This window comes from Propithecus coquereli, unplaced genomic scaffold, assembly GCF_000956105.1.
Source record: "Propithecus coquereli isolate 6110/MARCELLA unplaced genomic scaffold, Pcoq_1.0 Scaffold459, whole genome shotgun sequence".
NCBI classification, from domain to species: domain Eukaryota; kingdom Metazoa; phylum Chordata; class Mammalia; order Primates; family Indriidae; genus Propithecus; species Propithecus coquereli.
Genome location: NW_012150385.1, coordinates 1,967,685 through 1,989,328, shown reverse-complemented (window position 1 = coordinate 1,989,328; position 21,644 = coordinate 1,967,685). Strand labels below are relative to the sequence as shown.

Genomic DNA, 21,644 nt, shown 5'->3' with positions numbered 1-21,644 from the left:
TGGATGAGATGGATGCGTGGGTGGATGGGTGGGTGGATGGGTGGGTGAATGAATGAATAATCAAACCAGCTATGGGGGCTGAGCACACTGTGGGAAAGATAAAGAAGAAGCAACAGCAGGATAATGAATACAAAGGTGCACATCATGTTTATGAGAAAATAAATCAATCTCTGAGAGTTAAATGCTACATTTACTAATTAATGAAAAATAATTTTAGGTAAACAGATTTCACGCTAGAACAGCCTGATGGGACCATGGACTCTTGGTTTGCAGCCCACCCAGACAGGCCCCAGGGTCCAGACAGGCTCCCGCGTGGGACGCAGCACAGACCACAGGCTCTCTGGGAGGGCTCAGTTCCATGGTGATGTAAGCTCATCTCACCCTAACCCCAACCTGTTCTCAGAATGGGTTCTGACACCTCTGTCCCACCAGGCCCAGCCTCCATGGACCCCTCCCCTCCCTGGTCCCCAGGGTCCCACCACCCACCAGCTTCAGATCCTGGCCTCTTACTGCACTGCTAGCGAGAGCCAGTGGGCACTGCGATGGGGACTCTCCTCCCTGTCGCGTCCCCACCTCCCTGGCCTCTCCGTCTCCATAGACAGTGCCAGAGACCCAGGGGCTCAAGCATGAGCCTTGCAGGGGGCCTGTGGGGGTTTCCTCTGAGACAAGCCCTGCACGACCTTCTCCCCGCCAACGCTCCACCACGACCACCTCGGGCCTGCCAGCGTTTGCCACCAACGTTTGCTGCTGGCTGGGATGAGGGTCCAGTGCTGGCTCTGTGGCTGGCTTTCCCCGTGGCCTTGAGCGTGCCCTTCTCTTCCCAGGGCTCAGTCCCTCCATCCGTAAAACAGGACAACAGTGTGGCTTCAAAGCATTGCTGTGACAACTAAACGAAGGAACGTGTGAAAGGTAGTAAAAACGAAAACTTTCCTTTCAAAGGTTCAGCGCTCGAGGCATCACAAGGCCTGCATCTCCCTCCCCTTTTCACCAAAAGGAGTCTGACTTCAGAGTGGGGAAGAGCCTTTCTCAGCCCACTGCCCAGGAAGATCAGGCCGCTGTCCCTCTCTGACCCCTGAGCCCAGTTCTGTCGGCCATCCCGCCAGCCTCGGCCCACCGGCTGCTGCCTCCCACCAGGACCTGCCGGTTTCTGGAACTGCAGCTAGACCTGGCCAGAGAGGAAGGGGCCCCAGGCAGAGCCAGATGCCCCCCAGGGAGGCTCAGACAGGAGGGCCATGGTGACTGTACTTCCTCCTGCATAGAACATCACTGCCCAGACTGACAGAGTGTTATCTGGGCCTCCCAGCTCACCAGCGTCATCGAGGTCGCCTGGAGCTACTTTTCCAATCTGAGTAATTCCCTGCACTAAAGGCAGATGAGAACCTTTTATGCAGCTGTATCCTTGAGAAAAGTGATCACACCAAGGGTCATACGTCCTGACCTCCCTGGAAGAGATGTTTGCTGCCTACTCGAGGGGCCCCAAAAGGTGAGCAGTGACACGCCCAAAACGCACACAGGGAGATATACAGGGAGGCCCTGGGGCCCCTGTCCTCTCCTGCAATCGTCCCAAGATCCCAATAGGGAAGGGCTAGTGTGCCCATTTTATAGATGAGGAGACTGAGGCTTGGGCAGTTAAGTTGCCCAAATTCACACTGTTAATAAGTGGCCAAGCTGAGATCCGAACAATGGACTAAGCTCCCCGCTCCAGATCACAACAGGTGTAACCCAGGTGAGAGTCAGGGGACAGGCTGTGGGGCAGCAACAGGGAAGTGTCCTTGTCTGTAATGGGAACAGTGCATCAGCCTCTCCCCCAGAGGGTCCTGATGAGACGACATGAGACACTAGTTCCTTCCACACCCCCAGTGCAGGGCCCTGCAGACAGGAAGCCCTCAGTGACCAACTGCCACGACCACCAGGGCCTGTTCTTTCCCTGTCCAGAGCGGGTGCCCAGGACAAAGACAGCCCAGTGCAGGGCAGAGACAGGGAGAAACACGCAGGAGGAGTGTTAGCAGTGGCTGGCACAGCAGAGGACGTGGCGCCATCAGGAGGCATCCCTGGGTGGGTAGGCAGTGGTGTGGGCCTGCTCCTCCCATGAGCACCTGCCAGGTGCATCCTTAGGGCGGGACACACCGCACGAGACACAACCAGCAAACCCCAGAGCCTGGCGGGAGAGACACTCCTAGCGCCCAGCGAGGTCAGTCTCTGAGCACCACGTGCTCTGTGCGGTGGTGGCCAGGTGCCCAGATGGGCAGGATGCAATTTGAGAAAGAGGTTGGAGTGGGATTGCGGGAAAAGGAGGCCCCAGGGACCCCCAGGTCTGGGGTGGGGGGTGGAGATGGCAATGGCGTCACCTGTCGGACCGTCACATGCCTCACCTCTGCCTGCAAGGCCCCGCAGCGTCCTGAGTCCCCTTCACTCTCCACGCAACCCCGTGCCTTCCCCCACTCCTGCTGCCCCCCCATCCCGGGGCCTCCCACTCCTTGCCACTGGCCGGGACCCCTCTGATGGGCCTTCTTGCTGGAGCTCCCCTAAGGGGCTGCTCCTGGCACCCCAGCAAGGCCTCGTAAGGTGTCTTCTCAGCACATTCACCCCAAGCTGCCCCGTCATGCTGGCCCACGTGATGCGCACTGTCTGGGATCGGTCTCCTCTCGGAGCCCCAGCTCCTCCCCCCAGTAACTGTGGGCTGAAGGAGGGAAGACTGGGCGGCTTCACCTGCACGGTGGGCTTCCCTCCGTTCTGTCCCCAGCCTGAGCCGGGCCACCTCCCCGGCAGCTGCAGCCTGGCTAATCCTCTTAGAAAAACGCTGAGCCTTGGACTTCCTCCTGCAGGAAGAGGAGACCCACCCCGCCTGGAGAGGGCCCCAAGTGCCCCAGACTCTACGGAGACGCCCAGGGCTGCAGCCACAGATGTCTGCGTCCTGCAGTGGCCCCAGGAGAGGCTCAGTTTGAGGGTAAGGGTGGCTGGCACTGCTGGTGTCCTTCCAGCCACCGGAGCTCAGCCCAACCGCCCTCACCTGTCTCAGCTCTGCCTCCTGTGGCCCACACACATCGGCACCGGTTCTTCCTTTGGGGACCCCTAAATACACTGGACTCTTTCCCGTGGCTGCCTTGACAAATGCCACAAACTTGGTGGCTTCAAACAACAGACATTTATTCTCTCACAGTTCTAGAGGCCAGAAGCCCCAGCCGCGGTAACAGAACGGCTGTGCTCCCTCTGCAGGCTCGGGGCAGGCTCCTTCCTGGTCTCTTCCAGCTTCTGGCACCTCAGCCGTCCTGGACATTCCTTGGCTTGTGGCCACATCACTTCGATTTCCATCTCTGTTGTCACATGTCCATGTTTCCCTCTTCCTACAAGGACACCAGTCATGTTGGTTTTAGGGCCACCCTACCCCAGTATGACCTCATCTTAACTTGAGCACAAGTTCTGCAATGACCCTCTTTCTACATAAGGTCACATTCACACATACCAGGTTAGGACTTGAACATATCTTTTTGGGGACACAATTCTATCCACTACACTGTCTCTGCCCTGTGACAGCCCTCAGAGAGTTAAAGGCTGTGACCCCCTCCCAATGAGCACCTCTGCCCCAGATGTGGTACACCTGCCCCAACCCCGCCAGGATGAGGCCTGGGAACGGAACGCAAGCTTCCTAAGCCCCAGACTCCCCCTCCGTAAAGTGGGGATAGTAGTGACCTTCCAGAGCTGTCGTGAAGACTGGTGCATCTGAGCACCTGCCCCAAGCAGGGTGCCCGGGGGGTTTGCTCCCTTCCCCTCCTGCCCCACTGCCTTGGCCTCACACAGCTTGGCTAATATCCTCCGTGAGCACAACCCGCAGCCACTCCGGTTACCCAAGAATCCCTAACCAAGCCCCGGCATCCCTTGGAGGCCAGAAAATGCTTCTGGGGTGGACCTGAGCCATCTCCACAATCATGGAATTGCACTGCGTCCTCTGCAGGGAATACTGTCCCCGGCCGTGTAGTGGGGGCCTGCTGCGCGTCAAGCACGGTGCAGCCAGAGCCCCGCTGCCCTCGCCATCCCTACACAGGAGGAGCGAAATGGCTCACAAGGCTGCCCGCGACGATGCCGTCTGAGACAAGCATTCCCTGTGTGCGTGGGGAGGGTCCCTGTCCGATGAGCCCAACTCACGGCCCTGCTCGCGCCGGGGGCAGGCAGGGAAGATACCCGAGTGACTCCCAGGGAGGTCAGGCAGCAGACGAGGCAAGCGGTCAAGCAGGCCCTCAGGTTTGGACACACGAGAGGTGCTCAGAGTCACAGCATAACTCACACTTGGTCACTGAGTTAGCTTCCTGCGCCTGCTGTAACAAATGGCTTTGAACAGAGGCCTAAAGCAACACAAATTTATTCTCAAAGCTCTGGAGGGCCAGCCGGAGTCTGACACGGTTCTTCTGGGGCTAAAGCCAGGGTGTCTTCTGCAGGGCTCCAGGGAGCACCGTCGCTGCCTTTGCAGCGCCCAGAGGTGCCGACACCCCCGCCCTGGGGCCCCTCCACCCACACCGCGTTCCCTCTGACCTCGACCTCGGCTGTGTCGCCCCGGGCCTCCCGCCTGCCTCCTGCAGGAACCCCCCGGATTACACAGGTCACCAGATGATCCAGAAGGGTTTGGGCCAAAATCCTGAAGGACACAAATCTCAAATCTCAAATGTTGAAATCTCAAAGGTCAAAACCCTGAAAATATAATTCCGAAGGAAATAATTTTTAAAATTATTTAAAAGACATTTATTTACATTTTTAAAGGGGAATTTATTTGAGAAACATATAAAAACACGACAGAACACAGGCCACTTACACAATGAAACAGGCACTAAAAACACCGCAGTTTGGCTGGCGTCGACACTCGGGCGCACTAACGACAGGCGCACGGGCGTCGCAGTCATGAGCAGACCGACGATGCTTGCACAGAAACGGCCCACAGCACTGCGTCACCTGGACACGACAAACCACTCTGGTCTTTCGACACGACCCATCACTGTTGGGGTCGCCACCGCATACAGTCACCCAAAAAGCTAAGATCTTGAGAAATTTTATCTTTCACTTCACAAATGCAGAGGTACAAAAAGTACATCTCTTCGTTTATTGAGGAAGTTTCGACATTTCTATGTACACACAAACGATGTTGAGACAATGCATGTCCGCATTTGGGAAACAACAAGTCAGACAAATCAGAGCTCTGTCTTTGCACAGTTTGCACCTCCGGTATTGGGAATGGTGCGAGATGAACTCCCTGGCATAGCAAATTGCACAAAATACTGCTGACAATTTAAAATGGTGGGAAAAAATAAAAAACAAAAACAAAATGAAACAAACCAAAAAACTAAAAAGAAAATCTGACACATGGAAAGGTGTATTAGGGATGGATTACGGGTGGTTGCGCAGAGGGCGTCCGCAAGAGCTGGCGGCTTTCGTGATCATCAGCTGTGTTTCTGAGCCTCGCACCGCGATGAATAAAGCCCTTTTCCTCCAGGGCGTGTCTCTCCTCGGAGGCTACTTCACGTTCATTTCCTGCCTGGCGCTGCTCCTTTTGAAATTCCTCCGTGATTCGATACACACCGACCTGAGTGTGGCTATTAAATGGTCCCATCTTCTGTGCCACACTCTTAGGTTGCTTTGGGTACGTGGTCCATCCTGCATGCGCTCACATACAGATCACAACTGTGGCAGACACTGCTGGTGACCAAACAGCAACGCCGCTGCGTGTCTTCCTACCCTTCCACGCACACGGTTATTTTTGAACCAGTCAGTAACTTCAGCAGCTTCTTCAGGCACATGCGGCTTTAATTCACTAAAAGCTGCTGGAAGAAATGCCAATCAGGCAGATGACGCATTTTTAAACAACGTTCTCATCACCGCCATGCCTTGTCATTGCCGCTCGCATGGCTTTTCTGCCAAACGCATGGGGCTGAATGGAAAAAGCAAACTTTATTGGTAATACCTTGAAATTCACTTTTAGAAGCCTTGATCAACCTAATTCCCAATCTGTCATATGGCTTGGGGATTCACTCAGATGTTTGGGACTCTAGGCTTCAGGGATTTAGACTCTAGGGATTTTGATCTTTCGGGATTTCAACGTGCGGGATTGTCTTTCCGGATGACGACTGGCAGGGCCCTGGATAACCCCCAGCTCAAGACCCTCGATCACTCTGCCGAGGCCTCTCCCTCGAGGCCACAGGGTCACAGGTCTTGGAGGCTGGAGGTGGGTGTCTCTCGGGGCCGTGGTCGGTGAGGCTGCAAGTGCGGAGGAGGGAGGAGGGACAGGGTCCTATAATACCCCCCAAGAGCCACCTGTTAGTGTCTTTGGGTTGGTCCCTCCAGGCTCTGTTCTTAGTGTGTTTACAAACCCCATGTAACTCACATGAAGGCCTGTTGCATCCAGAGCATTTGCCACGTCACTAAGCAGGACACACCCCCCCGCCGTGGCTGCCCGGGGCTCCATGGCCGGAGGAAGCAGAGGTGGGTAGCCATCTCCCACATGTTGTCTGCTGCGGCAGGGAGCATCCTGCGTCTCACGCTCACCCTGTGTTTGTGAGCAGCTTGGCTCCAGCTCACTCCCCAGGGCATGTCAGGACACCGCAGCTTCTCTCTGCCTCCCTGGGTACAACAGTCTGCGGAGGGTCCCCCGAGGTTCCCCAGCATGGCTGGTCAGGTGCAGGGAGGAGGGCAGGGAGTGGCACAGACTCTGGGGCAGACCTGCCCCCTACCCACCCCAGCCCTAAGACCAGGGCCTGCTTTGGCCCCACACAGGCACAGCAGACCCCCAGCTGCAAAAGCCAAAGTCCACACCCCAACTTCCAGGAGGGCGCTGGGGCGGGGAGCCCAGACTCCCGGCTGTAAATGCAGTGACAGCCCTGCTCTGGGCCCTGGGCAGCTGGACCAGGGTGGGACCCACAATCCCAGAAAGGGGGCTTATTTGAACTCTTTTTGGATGCAAGTAACAGAAATCAATTCTGGCTTCAGCCAAGAAAGAAAGAAAGAGAAAAGAGAGGGAGAAAGAGGAGAAGGAAACAGAGAGAAAGAGGGGCAGGTGGAGGGAAAGTGATGGAGGATCATCTCTGAACCCACAGGCAGGTGCATTCGGGGCTCTGGAACCACACCCTGGAGAGCCTGTGGGGCTGTTTCCCGCATGCATCGCTGCTCTCTCGGGCTTAGCTGCGCTCCCTCCGGGACAGTGTCACCCAGCAGAGCGAACCACTGCCACTGATCCAGGTTTCCAAAGCCCCAGCCAGCCTCTCAGAGAGTGCCCTTCTTCGCTTTCCCAGTGGAGACACCACCTGGACTGGCCTGGCCAGGGGATTCCCCAGTGTGAGGACGGTCACCTGCTGTGCCCAAGTTGGCCAGGGCTGACAGGGAGGGAAAGGCCACCATGAGCTGCTTGGACCTGGTCACACTTCAGGGAGGGGACAGCTCCACCCAGCTGGGGGCTCAGAACTTGGGGGAGGAGCTTGCGGGCCCTGCAGGCCGAGGCCGGGCCGGACAGCTGGTGTGGCCACAGGCCCTCTGGTCCCTCCAGGCAGCAGGGTTGACTCCCTGACCCGTGGCCAGGCGGGTTAGGGGGAGAAGCTCCACCCCACGCCCGTCTAATGAAAATTCCACCCGGCTGCCTCCGGGAATTTCTGCCGACGTGGCTCTGCAGCCCCTCCTGCTGCAGCGGGTCCTGGACCGGCCCGGACAGCGGGCCGGCCGGCCGAGCTCACCAGGCAGCACTTCTGCTCTGGAGCGTGGAGGAGCTTGCATTCTGCTTAATATTCCTGCCAAGAAATGGCTCCAAACACTGCAAACGTGGCCTCTGCCAAAGCCTCCCAGCGGGGCAGACCAAGCGGCTAGGCCGGATCCTCCTTCCGCCTGGGCTGGGCTGGCCGAGGAGGTGAGAATTCCACAGGGGAAGTGCACACGCAGCACTGGGCCCACTTCCCGGGGGCAGGGCATTGCCTCCTGGTCACGCAGGGACCAGGGTACCAAGCAGAGTCCAGAACCAAAGGTTAAATTAGGATAAACTCGGCACTGAGCAGGGAGCGGTGCCCTGGCTGGGACTCAGCTGGCTCTGCAGGACGGTCGTCATTTCCCATCCAGTGTGGGCCGTCGGCTGAGGTTTTGCTTTGTTTTTGGTAGAGTCAAGGCCTGACTAACACACTGTTTAAGAAATAGGTAATTCCAGGCAATGTTGTTTTCTGGGTAACTGAGGATTTAGGAGAAATTCCTCCTGCTTTGACTTCTGCCGTTGAAAATATTTCTGTGCTCTGAGCACCACCAGCAGTGTTTTCAGGGCACAGCCCAGCGGGAGCTCGACATGCGCCGGCTAGTCCTCGGGAGGGAGCCCACGGAGCCAGACAGCCCTGCGCTCCAGCTTTGGTGCCATGGTCTAGTGTGTGGCCATGGGCAAGTGTCCCAGCCTCTCTGCGTCCCTGATTTCTCATCGGACTAAGAGGGTGACAGTGAGGACACCCTTCTCTATTGGGGCTGTGCAGGGATGGAACTAGCTGCAGGGGTGCAGCCGAGACAAGCATGCTTCCTGCTCCCTCCCCGTGCAGGGGTGTGAACCTTTCCCCACCATCCCCCTCACCCCTCCAGCTGTCTGTCTGTCCAGGACCTCAGAGGGAGCCTTGGGGTCTGCATCCACAAGTCTCACAGAAGCAGAGGCCCAGGCTGCAGAAGCGCTGGGAGGTCAGGCCTAACCCTAACCCTAACCCTGAGGCAGAGGTTCTTCCTGCACAACTGGCCTCCAGCACAGCTGTTGCTGTCCCATGCAGAGCTCTGCACCCAGGGCCATCTGACCCCCGAGTGCAGAGAAGCCACCTCTACAGGGACCAGAGGCTCCTGTTCACAGAGGGAAGATGAGGGGGAGAAGGGGCTCACCCAGAGCAACTCTGGGTCGGGAGCCCAGCTCAGCCTTGCCCTGGCACCTTTGTCCAAACCCTCCTTTGAAAAGTGGGGGGCCGGGGCCTAAAGAGGCTGCCGGGGGCCCTGTGCATTGTGCCACCTCTTCCTGAAAGGCCACTCAGCCAGGGGTGTGGGACCATCCCTCAGGGCAGTGGCTGCAGAAGCTGAGAGGAAAAGCGGGAGAGGAGTAATCCCTCCAGCACAGGGTGGGCTGCAGAGTCCAGACCAAGGGGCAGGGAAGGCAGAGGCGGGCTGGGTGCCAGGGAGCAGGGGGAGCGGGTCGGGGAGAGGCGGGTGTGGGCACAGCATCATGACAGGGATGGGAGAGAGGTTCAGGCAGACCCCAGGAGGAACTCTGCCAGGCCTCAGGGCCCCTCCCCGGGGGGGTGGGCAGAGGAAATGAGCCAGCGCAGGTGGGGACAGGCCTGGCACGAGCCACCCCCAAGAACTGGCAGGCCCTGCACAAGCTGGTGGCCCCCCATGAGCTGGTGGCTGGCAGGCAGGTCTGGGCACAACGAGCAGCAGGTGTCCTCTCTTCACCTCCCGCCCTGTCCCCATCTGAAATGAGGTAGGTCACCGGCATGCAGCCTCTGACTGTTCTTGGTGACCCCCGAGTGGCAGCTCAGTGTGGCTCCTTCCCTCAGGACATGTCCATGCAGCCACCCCTGTTTAAGAATGAATGGGTCGGCACAGGACAAGCCTCATGATGGATTAAGCCAAACACGGCTCTCCTGTGTTTGGACGGTGACAGACACGCAGAGCAGAAAGGTGGAGAGAGGTGGGAGGCTCCAAATTGACGTGCGGCCACAGAGCGCCAACCCTCCCAGTGCAGTGGTGAGGCTGCAGGGGCACATGAGAGTGGCAGGGCTGGGACTGAGCCCCGTGCCACGGCTTCCACCGGGCTCCAACTCCCCGCTGCTGCACCGCAAACTGCACGCGTCTTCTTTCCACCTTCGTGCTCCCAGCAGCAGAGAACGCCGGGTGGACATGGCGAGTGGCTGGGTTTGCTGGGGAGCTCAGGAGTGCTAAGTGCTCTTCAGGAAAGACCCAAGAATCATAGACTGCACCTCGAAAAACAGGCTTCTCCAAGGTCAGCCTGCTCAGGGCCTGGACAGAACCTGCCCGTGAACAGGGTCTCAGGCCCAGCCAGTGTTCCGTGGCATCTGCATCCCCTTTCCACCCTTCCCCAGCCTCTCTGGGATCCTGGCTGTCTCACCAGTAGGGTGGCTGACCACTCCTGTTGCCTGAGGATGGGGGGGATCCCAGGATGCAGCCCCTCCAGGGCTAAAACCTAGCACATCCCATGCAAACCTGGAGGACCAGTCACTCTTCCCACCAAGGATGTGCTCCCCCATCCCCAAAACACTCTTTTATTCTCCAGCGTGTTCAGGACTCCCAGGGCTGCACGGCACAGAATTTGGGAGCAAACCGCATGGATCTGGGGCCAGCGTCTTTCCATTAGGCTGGAAGACCCAGCACTGGGACAGCAGACAAGACACAGGCGAGGACGTCCTCACCATTGCTGGCTAGGGGGAATCCCAGGCCCCACCTCTCTGCCCACAGCGGGCAGCCCAGTGGTGCGAAGCCAGGAGCCAGAGCAGACAGGCACGGCTGGTGACCTCCCTCACAAGCAGTCACCCCAGCCACAGTCCAAGTGGCCAGTGACCAGGGCTGCCACACTGGACAGTGCACTCTGGAGCATTTCTGTTATCACAGACGCTGCTACCGGGCTGAGCAGGTCTAGAGGATTCAGGGAAGAATAAGTAGCTGGAGCTCTGCCAAGATGGGGGCGAGGAGCTGGGCCTGGCGTGGAGTGTGGGCTACACACGTGGGTCTGAGGGGGTTTCTGGGCTTTAGGCTGTGAACGCTGTTGCCACTGGGATGTGAGAACAGATGTGGTCATTGTTTCCTTCAAGCCTCACAGGACGGGGTTCCAGCTTCCAGCAATTGTGGAGCACTTGTACAGGACAAAACTGTCTGTTAGTAACTGTTGTAAACCTGGACAGAGAGAACAATCATTTGAAGGCACAGGGTGATCAAAACAAGTGAAAATTGGAGGGACGTCCACCCCTGAAAGAGGGGGGTGCATAAGGTGTAATCTATGTTTACGCGGCTTTCCCTGAGGACACTGCCAGGCCCCACAGTGCACAGGGACATGGATGAAGCATAGTCGTCGTCTTATCTCCCCAAGGACTCGGCAGACAAGAGTTCAGAGCTGCTGAACCACCTGGGAATTGAGGGGAATCTGGAAAGGAGGGACCCAGATCTGCACATAAACTCCCCGTTATTTTTGGCTGACTCCTGAATTGCACAGGAGCAGGCTGGGAGTCCGAGGACCCAGGGAGAAGACAGTCAGAAGCAGGTGAGCAGAGAACACGGAAGCTGCTCACCGGAGAGATGGTCTGGAGTTACAGTTCTGCCCAGTTAGAGGGGCTTAGTCAAACCTTGGGCTTTCCCTGGAACCCCAGAAGGCCCACCTCAGAAGGAAGAACCATGTCCCAGGACTGAAGGGGACACAGAATAGGGAATAGGAAAAAGGGCCAAACAGAAATAGATCTGTCTTAACAAAGCCTGAAACCAAGCCTCCACAGAATGAAAGTGATCCGCGAAAACAAAACCCAATACTCTCCAGAGGAAGATAACAGAATTTAGAATATTGCCAACATATCATCCTCATATCCAGCATACAATAACAAAACAAACAAATAGACAAAAAATATAGTCATATGAAGAATTAGGAAAATGCCACTCAGGGCAAAGAGAAAAAGCAGTTGATAGAAGCAGACACACAGATGACCCAAATGTTGCAACTGGCAGAAAAGGACTTTAAACCTAACGGATAATAGCTGAAGAGATGAAAATTTTCAGAGAAAAGTACTTGTTTAAAAAAATAATAACCAAATGGAAATCTCAGAAGTGAAAAATACATGATCTGAAATTTTTTAAAAAAATATATCATTGATTAGGATTAACAGCAGATTGAATGCAATAGAAGAAAAAAAATCAATGAACTTAAAGAGGTCAAAATAGAAATCGTCCAAACTGAGGCACACAGAAAAAAAAGATTAAAAACAGTCGGTGCCTCAATGATCTATAGGACAGTGTGAAGTGATCTAACATATGTCTAATTGAAATCCCATGAGGAGAAGAAAGAATGGAGCAGAAAAAAATTAATGGAAATATTGACTGGGTTTTTTTTTTTTCAAATTTGATCAAAAACAGCAAACCTGGAATTCACAAAAGTTCCATGAACCCCAAGCAGGATAAATAAAAAGAAAAAAATCCTTGTACACATTATACCTGTGAACTAAAATCTTAAGCACCCCCCAGCTGATTGAATGGATCCCCCTCTTGGCCAACGGGACCCCAGAAATACCCTACCACTCATTTTCTGGCCATGAGAAGGGTGGTCAGACAGCCCTGGTCATGCCCCCTTCCTGCTTGGGGATGTCCTTTGTGACTTATTACCAGGCTGAAAGCTACACAAGACAAAGCCTAAACCACACCTGCAGTTCCTCAATTTACTTAACGGATCTTGTAAGTCTAGGTATATGTCTGGTGGCTTATCTCTGATTATCTTCCTTTTCTTAACTTAAAACATTCCAAGCCTTTAAACAAAGCTTCATTTCTTTAACCAATTACAAATCAAAGAGTCTTTAACCCACCTATAACCGGTAAGCCCCGACTTCGAGATGTTCAGCCTTTTGAGGCCAAACCAAAGCACAACTTCCACGTATTAATTTATGACTTTACGTGTAATTCCTGTCTCCCTAAGATGTATAAAACCAAACTGTAACCCAACCATGGCAAGTCCACTTGCTCAAGGCTCCTTGGGCGTGGCTCCGGGCTATGGTCCCCATACTTGGCTCAGAATAAACCTCTTTATTTTACAGAGTTAGGATTATTTTCCGTTGACATACCCAACTGCTGAACACTAAAGATAAGAAAAAAATGTTAAAATCACCTGGACAAAAAACATTCACTGCATACAGTGTACAGCAATACAAATCATGATTAACTTCTTGCCAAAAACTATGGAGGCCAAAAGACAATGAATGCCAACTTAAAAGTGCTGAAAGAAAAAAGGTGTCAAGCTATAACTTTATATACAAACTAAAATATCTTTCAAAAATGAAGACAAAATAAAGTAATTTATCAGACAAACCAAAGGTGTGAGGTTATACAGCCAGCAGAGCCAGCCCACAGCAAAGCCCAAGGATGCCTTTCAGGCTGAAAGGGCAGGACGCAGACGGAAACTCACGTGTACGGGAAGGAATGGAGAGGACCAGAAAGAGTCAATATGTGGGTAAATACAAAGCCTTTTTCTTGTAACATTTAAGTCATTGACTGTTCAAGGCAAAAATAATAACCACGTGCTTTCAGGTTTATAAAGTGAGAAATAAAATGTGTGACAAGAGTACCAAGGATAGGAGGAATGAAAGTGGAATCACACCATGCAAGGCGGTATGTTCCTGCGCCACAGACCTAAGGTAGATGCGGATACATTAAAGATGCATATTCACACCCCAGGCAAGTCGGCACGGCGGCACCTGTCATCCCAGCTACTCAGAGGCTGAGATGCAAGGATCCCTTAAACCCAGAAATTCAAGGCTGCAGGTGATGTCAGCTCCACGGGAGGTGTGATTCCTTCTCCCTGTCCCAGGATTTCCCAGCCATGCAGTAGCACCCCACCCCCACCCTCCATCCTGGCCCAATGGCACTGAGCAGAAAGCCCCAGGGGGCAAATCCGCACTGCCCCTCGCCTAGGTAACATCTGAACAAGAAAGGGGAGCCTAGACCCCTACCACAAAGGCCTCTTACAGCCTCTTTTCATTAAAAATCTTAAACTAATTACCCAAAGAGTGGAAATTTACCGGCTACCTACCCCAAGGCTCTGTCCTGCATGTGCTGGATAAATTAGTATGTAGTTTTAATCAATCACCCAGCTCTATTCCCTGAGCAATGCCCTTCCCCTCTGTGGGACCTGCGCTCCTCACTTGGAGAAGCTGCCTCAAATTAACTGCCCGAAGGTCCTTCCTACTGCTCAGCAACTGACAGTCTCCAGCCCACAGCTGTGCTCCTCCTGCCTAGGGCCAGGCCTGAGCCTTGAAAACCCACTCACACCTTTCATCTCAGTGGCAGCCGGGTGGCAGATGATCCTGTCACTGCCTGGCATACGAGGAGATCGTGTTACCTGCCACTGCGGTCTAGGGTGCAATGAGAACAAGGAGGCCAGAGGTTACTGTGTGCAAGACAGAGACAGAGAGGGAGGGAGGGAGAGGAGTGGGAGAAGTGATGAGACATGGGTGTTGCCTGCTTTTAATTCTGGAAGGATTTACAGAGTAGTGACTTCCAAATTTGCATCACTCGAGAACCAGCTTTGTGGTTTCAGCCCTCTCCATCCACCAACTAAACTGTCATCTAGTCAATATTTTTTACTGAATTGGATTCATCTTCAAAGTATGCTTCTCTTCACCACCAACAATGGGAAATGAGCACCTGGTGCCATAACTGGAGGCTGTAAAACAAAGGCATGGCCCCCACATTAAACCCAAGCCATGGCCATGGCCTCACAGCTAAGAGCCCTGCTGGGAGGTGGCAGTCCAGCGTGTAAATCCTGGCTCTGGCAGTTGCTGTGTGATTCTGGGCAAGTCCCTTAACCTCTCTGAGGCTCAGTTTGCTTCTCTGTGGCACCAACTCACTGACATCCATGGGCATGAGCTCTAACTATGACAAGGACACAAACTGTCAAGTGCAGGGGCTGTGAGGGGCTGACGGGGCACAGCGAGACTCTCCCTAGCCCTGACCTGGGTTCCCCCAGTCCAGGGGCTTCCAAAAGTTCTGCCTCCCCCGGGACTGAGGGCTCCTCAGAGGTAGGACCAGTTAGGTCGATCCAGTCATGGCAGCCATTTCCTTGGACATTTTTAATGTACAGTCGTGTAACGTGTAATGACGTTTCAGTCGATGACGGACCGCATAGATGACAGCAGTCCCATAAGATCACAATGGAGCTGAAAAACTCCTATTGCCTAGTGACGTCGCAGCCGTCCTAACATCGAAGTGCGACGTGTGACTCCCGTGTTTGTGGTGAGGCTGGTGTACACCAACCTGTGCTGCCAGTCGTGTAAACGCACAGCATGTGCAATTGTGCACGGTGCATACTTGACAGTGACCGTAAACAACTGTTACTGGTTTATTTACCATCTTATACTTTTTATCATTATTTTAGAGTGTCATCCTTCTCCTTACAACAAACGAGGTCCCTGCGAGCAGCAGGCCATGCCCCGCCGGCAGCACCCCCGTCTGCCAGCCTCGTCTCATAGCCACTGTGTCTCCTGATTGCACCATTTCTCTTGTGCGTGTCTTAGTCCCAAGTTGTTCTGCTCTTCACGGCCCCAGGCGTACAAAATCCACAGCTAACATTGCCAGTAAGGGCCCTGTCCGGTGACTGACCTGAACCAGAAATCAAGGTTGGCTCAGGACCATGATGGGGACCAGTGGCAGCTGCTGCTCCCAGGCAGGCACAGCCCCACCCCCGACAGCCACGATCCTGAGCAGGGACAAAGCGTCCGAGCTGGTAAAGGCTCTGAGTCGATGAAGGCAATGACACTAACAAAAATTCAAGAACGGACTTTATGAGACATGGGGAAACTTCTACCACGGGGATTGAAGACCAGGCACAGAAGCACATCCCTCCGGGCACTGTGACAATCACGGCCAAAGCAAAAAGGCTGTTGAAAGAAAAGGCTGAACCCAGCTACGATGCTGCACTTACTGTCAGTCCTGGTGGCTTAATGACTCCAGAATTGTTATTCATCATGCAACCAGAAAGCGAGCCGTGAGTCTGCAACGGCTGACGTGAAGGCAGCTGAAGCAGCTTTGGAAACTCTAGATTAGCTGGCTGTGGAGGAAAATTGCTGCCAGGGCAAATCTTCAATGCGGATGAAACCTCCCTGTCCCGGAAACAATGCCTGGAAGGACTTCCACCCACAAGGAAGCCAAGTCAGTGCCAGGTTTCAAGGCTCTCGAGGACAGGATCGCCGTCCTGCTTGGGGCAGTGCTGCAGCTACAGGTGGAAGCCCCTGGTGGTCTGGCAGTGAGCACCCAGGGCCGGTGGGCTGCAGGAGCAGCAGGAGCCATGGCTGACCCAGCCCCTCTCCCCAACGCCCTCCTGACTGCTACGTGAATCGCACACCCTCAGGATTCTGCTTGCTGAGGACAGTGCTCTCGCACACCCTTCTGTTGGGGACTTTTATCCCACTATTGAATGGGCGTTTCTCCTTCCAAACATCACCTTCAACCCAACCAACGGACCAAGGAGTTACAGCAGTTTTCAAAGCCTGTGACCTGAGGACCTCACCCGGGCTGCTGCTGCAACCGTGCAAGACACTGAGAAGACGCTGCTACAATTCTGGGAAGATCACAGCATCTACGACTGCATCACACTTGTTTGGCTTGGGGTGGTGTTGCCAAAAAGTGTACGAGGCTCATGCATGAAGAGAATTTGCCAAATGCGAGGAGGCTGCAAAAGTCAACAAGGCTGGGGTTGAGGTGGCAAACCCGAACCCTAACCTGGGTGTGCAGGAGCATCACAGGCGCTCCTGGAGGTGGCTCCTGAGGAACCGACTGGTGAGGAGTTGCTGGGACTTTTCGAGAATGCTCTTCCTGTGTGCAGTGTCCATAACGTCCACAGTATCGTGATGCTCTGGGCCGCACATACACTCCCCACTCACTGACTCGCCCAGAGCGGCTTCCACTCCTGCAGGCTCTGCATTACGCCCTGCACGGCTGTGCCCTTTCTACCTTCCACACCGTGTCTTTACTGCATCTTTTCTATGTTTAGAAACGTTTAGGTCCACGGACACTACACTGCGTTACAGCAAGCAGCACGCTGCAGGCGCGCAGCCCAGGAGCAACACGCTACAGATTTGTGTTAGTGCCCCTGATGTTCACACACGACAAAATCGCCTACCAACACGTTTCTCAGAACATATCCCTGTCATTCAGTGACACGTGACTATACTTTCTTGTACTTTCATCTTTCCCCACAGCAAAGAGGTCCACAACAGTTTTCTGAGCACAAACAACTGCAGGGAAGTGCCTCCCAGAAATGAGGTGGAAGGAAAGTTAACGGAGAGGTCTGGGCCCCCACCCTGGGCTCTCCCCAACACAGTTCTCCTGCTCAGGACCTGGGCCTTGCTCTGTAGCAGTTGTGGCCCTGGATAGTGACCCCCAGTGGGTGGTCACCCCAGGATGAGAGAAGCCCCTCAGCCCCTCCCCCGGGTAGCCTGTCCTGCCAAACCGCTGGGCTTTGCCATGCTGTCATCATGTCCAAGTGCCCAGAGCCAGCCCCAGGGCACTGTGGTCTCCGTGGTTAACACCCAAGACCAGTCTGCTCCCCCTAGGTGTACCTCCCCTGCAGCAGACAGGCTAGCGGGCTCTGGGAAGGGGGAGGTACTGCCTAGGCAGGTATCCACTGCACCCACAGGGTCCTCTGAGCACCTGGGAGGATGTAAGACTTCAGACGGGCCCTGCTGGGGCAGAGGCTGCCTTCCAGCCAGGGAGCCACGCCACACCCAGCACTAGTGACATGCGATGTGGGAACACTGTGCTCCAGGCTGGGTTCCCCTCATACCTACCTGTGAGGCATTCTCTAGATCCCACTTGTCCAGGTGAGATGCTGAAGCTTAGAGCAGGTGTCAGTGAGTCCTCGGGGCAGGCCACAGCCCAGCTGCAGTGGTCAGCCCTTGCCAGGCCTCATCTGACCACCTACACCCAGACATGCCATCATGACACCCAGTGTCACAGTGTGACCTGTGGGCGGGGTGCAGTGGTGCTGGGGGCCAGCAGGAAGCAGTACCTGAACTGGTGGTTGGGCCCAGGTGACACGGCCCACCAAAGGCCATTTCCGCCAGAGGGTTATGCTGGGTGAAGGGGTCCACAGGGCATGGTGACCCCACTCAGCGCAGCTCTTGGCCTGGCAGGACCCCACCCAGGAGAGCAGAAGTCACACAACACCACCTCCTGAGGCCTCCCCGGCACCGTCCCCGGGAAGCCGCTCTGAGAATATCCTTGGGGCTTGTTACTGTAAACTGCCAGTCCCGTCGCAGGGGAGCCCATTTTCCCCAGGGCCACCCGCTGCCTCCAGGACTGCAGCTCTGGAGCCAGGCCTGGTGTCCAGGAGCACTGACCGCAGAACCAGGACACTGTGGCTACTGCCCTGAGCCTCCCTCACACTGGAAATTAAAGCCGATATTCTGGGCTTGGGGAGGGGAAGGAGGGGCCCAGCCACCTGGAGCCATCTGGGCCTGGTGGAGGCTGCACTGCCCTGGCAGCACTGTTCACCCTGGCGGGGGTGCACACCCTGGCACAGGGCGGGCCCTGGGCAGCCTCCCAGCTTAGGCTCAGTGCTGAGCTCAGCGCAGGGGTGTGCCCCTTCCAGGACGAAGTTCAGGCTGCTCCTCCTGGGGGCTCCCTGCAATGCCCCCCCGCCAAGGCCTCTGTCACCTCTTCCTCACTGGCTCAGTCCTTCCCTCTGCAGGGAGAGTGCAAGCGCTGCAGGACTGCAAAGCTGAGGCCCCCTATGTACTGAGCAGCAAACCCAGCAAGCCTCGGCTCCTTGGCGCACCATGAAGACACTTCCTCTTCTTGGGCAGGGGTCCCTAGGCAGGTGGGTGGTGGGGAGCCCTGGTGGGGACATCCTTGGGAACTTGGTTCTTTCCACTCTCCTGCTCCGCCACGCTCAGCACGTGGGATCCCGGTGGCTCCCTCAGGGCTTCTGTGCAGATTTCCCATGCAGGAGGACGTCCCCCTACGTAGGCAACACTCCCCAGAAGCCCTGGCAGAATCCCTCGTGCCTCCCTGGCCTAAGTAATCGCCAGAGGGGAGCAGCATCCCCGCCGCCACTCAGACCAACCAGCACTCCTCCTGGGGCTGCAGAGCACCAGCGTCACAGGGAGAAGTGGGGAGGGTGGGGACACCCCCACCACGAGGGGCTTAAGAGGCAGGCACAGCCCCTTCCCCACCTGGCCAACCCCTCCTCTCGGGTCCCCAGGACTGACTGGGGACTCCTCAGGGCAGGGACAAGCACCCCAGGTGCTGCACAAAGCTGACCGCGTCTTTTAGAGAAGGAATGCGTTTACTCTCACCGCCTGTGAACGAGACCCAGGAAGCCCACACCACGGACTACTACACGGCTGTTAACAATGAGGCAGACAAGCCAGACGGAAAGGTCTCCAGGACGCGCTCTGTGGAAAATCAGGGAGCAAAACAGCGTCTACCACATGCAGGCTTTTGTGTAAAACCGTAGAAATAATTTTACATAGAAACACATCAGGATCTTTTCTTCTGGAGGGAATAAAAAGAACTGTCACAAGAGTCCGGGGAGAGTGCCCCCGGAACAGGGCAGGGAGAATTAGGGCCTCCCTCCCTGTGACGCTCGTGGTTTCCAAGCCTTGTAGATGTCATCATTTATGATTCTTTTTCATGCCACGTAGAGGGGCTAGGTGAGGAAATTATGGGTGTTTTGCTTTGTTTTGTTCTCTATAATTCTAAAAATAACCTCAACATAGTAAGCCTCACGTGTTTAAAATACAAATCTGGTGCTCGCCCCCGAGCAGCTGCTTTCTGGTGTGGCAGGAGGCTCCGGCAGATGCGGCTGCACTTCTCCCTGCCCTGTCTGCCCAGAGACACCGCGAAGCACGGCAGGCGGTCAGGGCCCCAGGGAGGGCCTCGAAAGGCCTCCTCGGCTGCTCTCACCAGAAGACCCATGAGAATCTGCACTGTCCCCCGATGCACAGACGCTGTGCACGCTTGAAAGTGACCGCACTGAAAACAAACGCAGCACCCAGTCGGGGTTATGAGTGACTTTGGCTTCTCTGGGTCCCTCTGTTCATGAAACAGTCACATCACCCCAAGAACGTGGAGAGGGGGAGAGGAAACGGCAGCGCAGACAGTGCGGCGTCGATGAGCTGGTGACATTCCCTCCTGGCTGGGCCTCCCCAGTCAGGCCTCAACTCCCGGGGAGGAAGCAGCTCCCGGAATCCGCTTTTTCTTCTTGGTGGCCTGGGATGGCCGCAGCTCCCCAGGCCCGTGGGCAAACGGGCAGCAGTCCGAGGGCAGAGCACAGCCGTCAGGGTGGTGAGTGAAAAACCAGCAGAGGCGGGTTTTGAAAGATTCAGAGAACAGTCTCCGTTTTGCCTCTGGTTGCTTTTTCTTCTGTAGTTTCTCTTCCCTCCAATCGCGAATGTGAACTCTCCCATTCAGAACTGCAGTTTGGAACAGAGAAAAGACAGGCCGAGAAGTTAACCTGGAAGTTCCCTAATTCACCAGGATTTGCCAAGCTCCCACTCCAGGGGAGGCCTCACTGGCAGCTGCAGGAGGTGAGGAGCGGCCTCACACACACCCGGGAAGAGTTTCAGGCGGAAGCAGCAGCAAACCCAAGTGACCGGGGACGACTGCATCAGGGCCGGCCAGAGCAGAGGGGTAGAGGGAGGGCCGAGGACAAGGCTGGGTCACACAGTAACTCGTGGGGCACCACCCTCTGGGTGAGCTGGCACAGGCTGCGCGGTTATCATTTTAGAAGGATCACTTTAGTGGCTGAAGGGTGGACCAGGAGGAAAGAACCGTAACTGCGGTCCCTGGTTCGGGTAAACAAACAGGAGAACATTTGTGCCGCAGCACATCTCAGCAGCACCAGCCAGAAATGGGTGTGGCAGGAGGCACAGGAGGGTGCTGGGTGTGGGGCAGCCTCTACTACCTGGTGTCTCCACAGTCAGAGCCCCCCACCAGATGCAAATGGGGAGTTGGGGACCAGGAACCCCAGGAAGGCGGATGAGGGGGCCTCCTGTGTGTTGTGATTTAGACACCCAGTCTGGAAGTGACTCTGGGACCCCACAGCCAGGGCTGGTCTCCAAGCGGGGAAGCTGAGGGGACACAGAGCAGGGAGGGCAGCTGTGGGCCACTCGCAGCCCAGGCGGGGCCAGGCCTCCCGGCCCTCCTCTAAGCTGCCCCCACCCGGCCACCAAATGGCTGAGATTCGCCCTGCGTCTCCACTCAGCCCTCTCTTTCTGAGATGCCAATGACTCCACGGGGCACGTGGCCAAAGCAACCAAACCCTTCCTGGTTTTCCCTGGAAGCTATAAAACCACTAGAGACGGAAAGGCTCCAGGATAAATAAAGGAACGTTATTGAGTCTGTCTAGCTTACCAACTTCCAATGAGAACTTGAAAGTGTGTGAATGAAAGCTTAGATTTTGCTTTCAAATCACCCTGAATTAGGGCAATAATGAGCCTGTTTGCCCTCAGCAGACAGAGTTTTAAAAACATCTTCCCCTGGAAACCAGAGACGTGAGCTCATAGAGGGGGCCCTTGCTGCACCGTGGGGCACAGTGGGGGGATTCGTTTCTGGAGGCGAGGTGGGTTCCGAAGCTTCTACTATCTGCCAGGCAGGGTCAGCCAGGTGCAACCTCCTCACCTCCCACACAGGCTCAAGTTTCTTAACCTGAACTCTAAGGTTCTGGCAACTTCCAGGACATTTGTTGGATGTCCCCACGGCAGCGCCTCCAGGACTCACCTGGCCTGTGGGGGGCCCAGGACCCCTCAAGTGTGCTTGGGAGCCTCAGGGCAGAGCCTCCTCCAGACTACCAGCGGGGCGTGACCCAAATAGCCAGGTGCCCTGACACTCTCAGGAGAGTCTGAGCATGGGGTACCCTGAGGACAGGGGACCCTGAGGGAGGGGGAACCCTGAGGATGGGG

General features: G+C 55.5%; 1 protein-coding gene across 1 annotated transcript in view; it reads right to left on the bottom strand.

Moving 5' to 3' along the window:
- Positions 1–19,370: 19,370 nt before the first annotated feature.
- TRMT44 (tRNA methyltransferase 44 homolog (S. cerevisiae)) overlaps positions 19,371–21,644 on the bottom strand; it is a 28,869-nt gene continuing 26,595 nt past the window's right edge. The window contains exon 11 of the mRNA XM_012655020.1: positions 19,371–20,156. Within this exon, the coding sequence (XP_012510474.1) occupies positions 19,894–20,156 (263 nt within the window). The 3' untranslated portion in view covers positions 19,371–19,893. The remainder of the gene's footprint in view (positions 20,157–21,644) is intronic.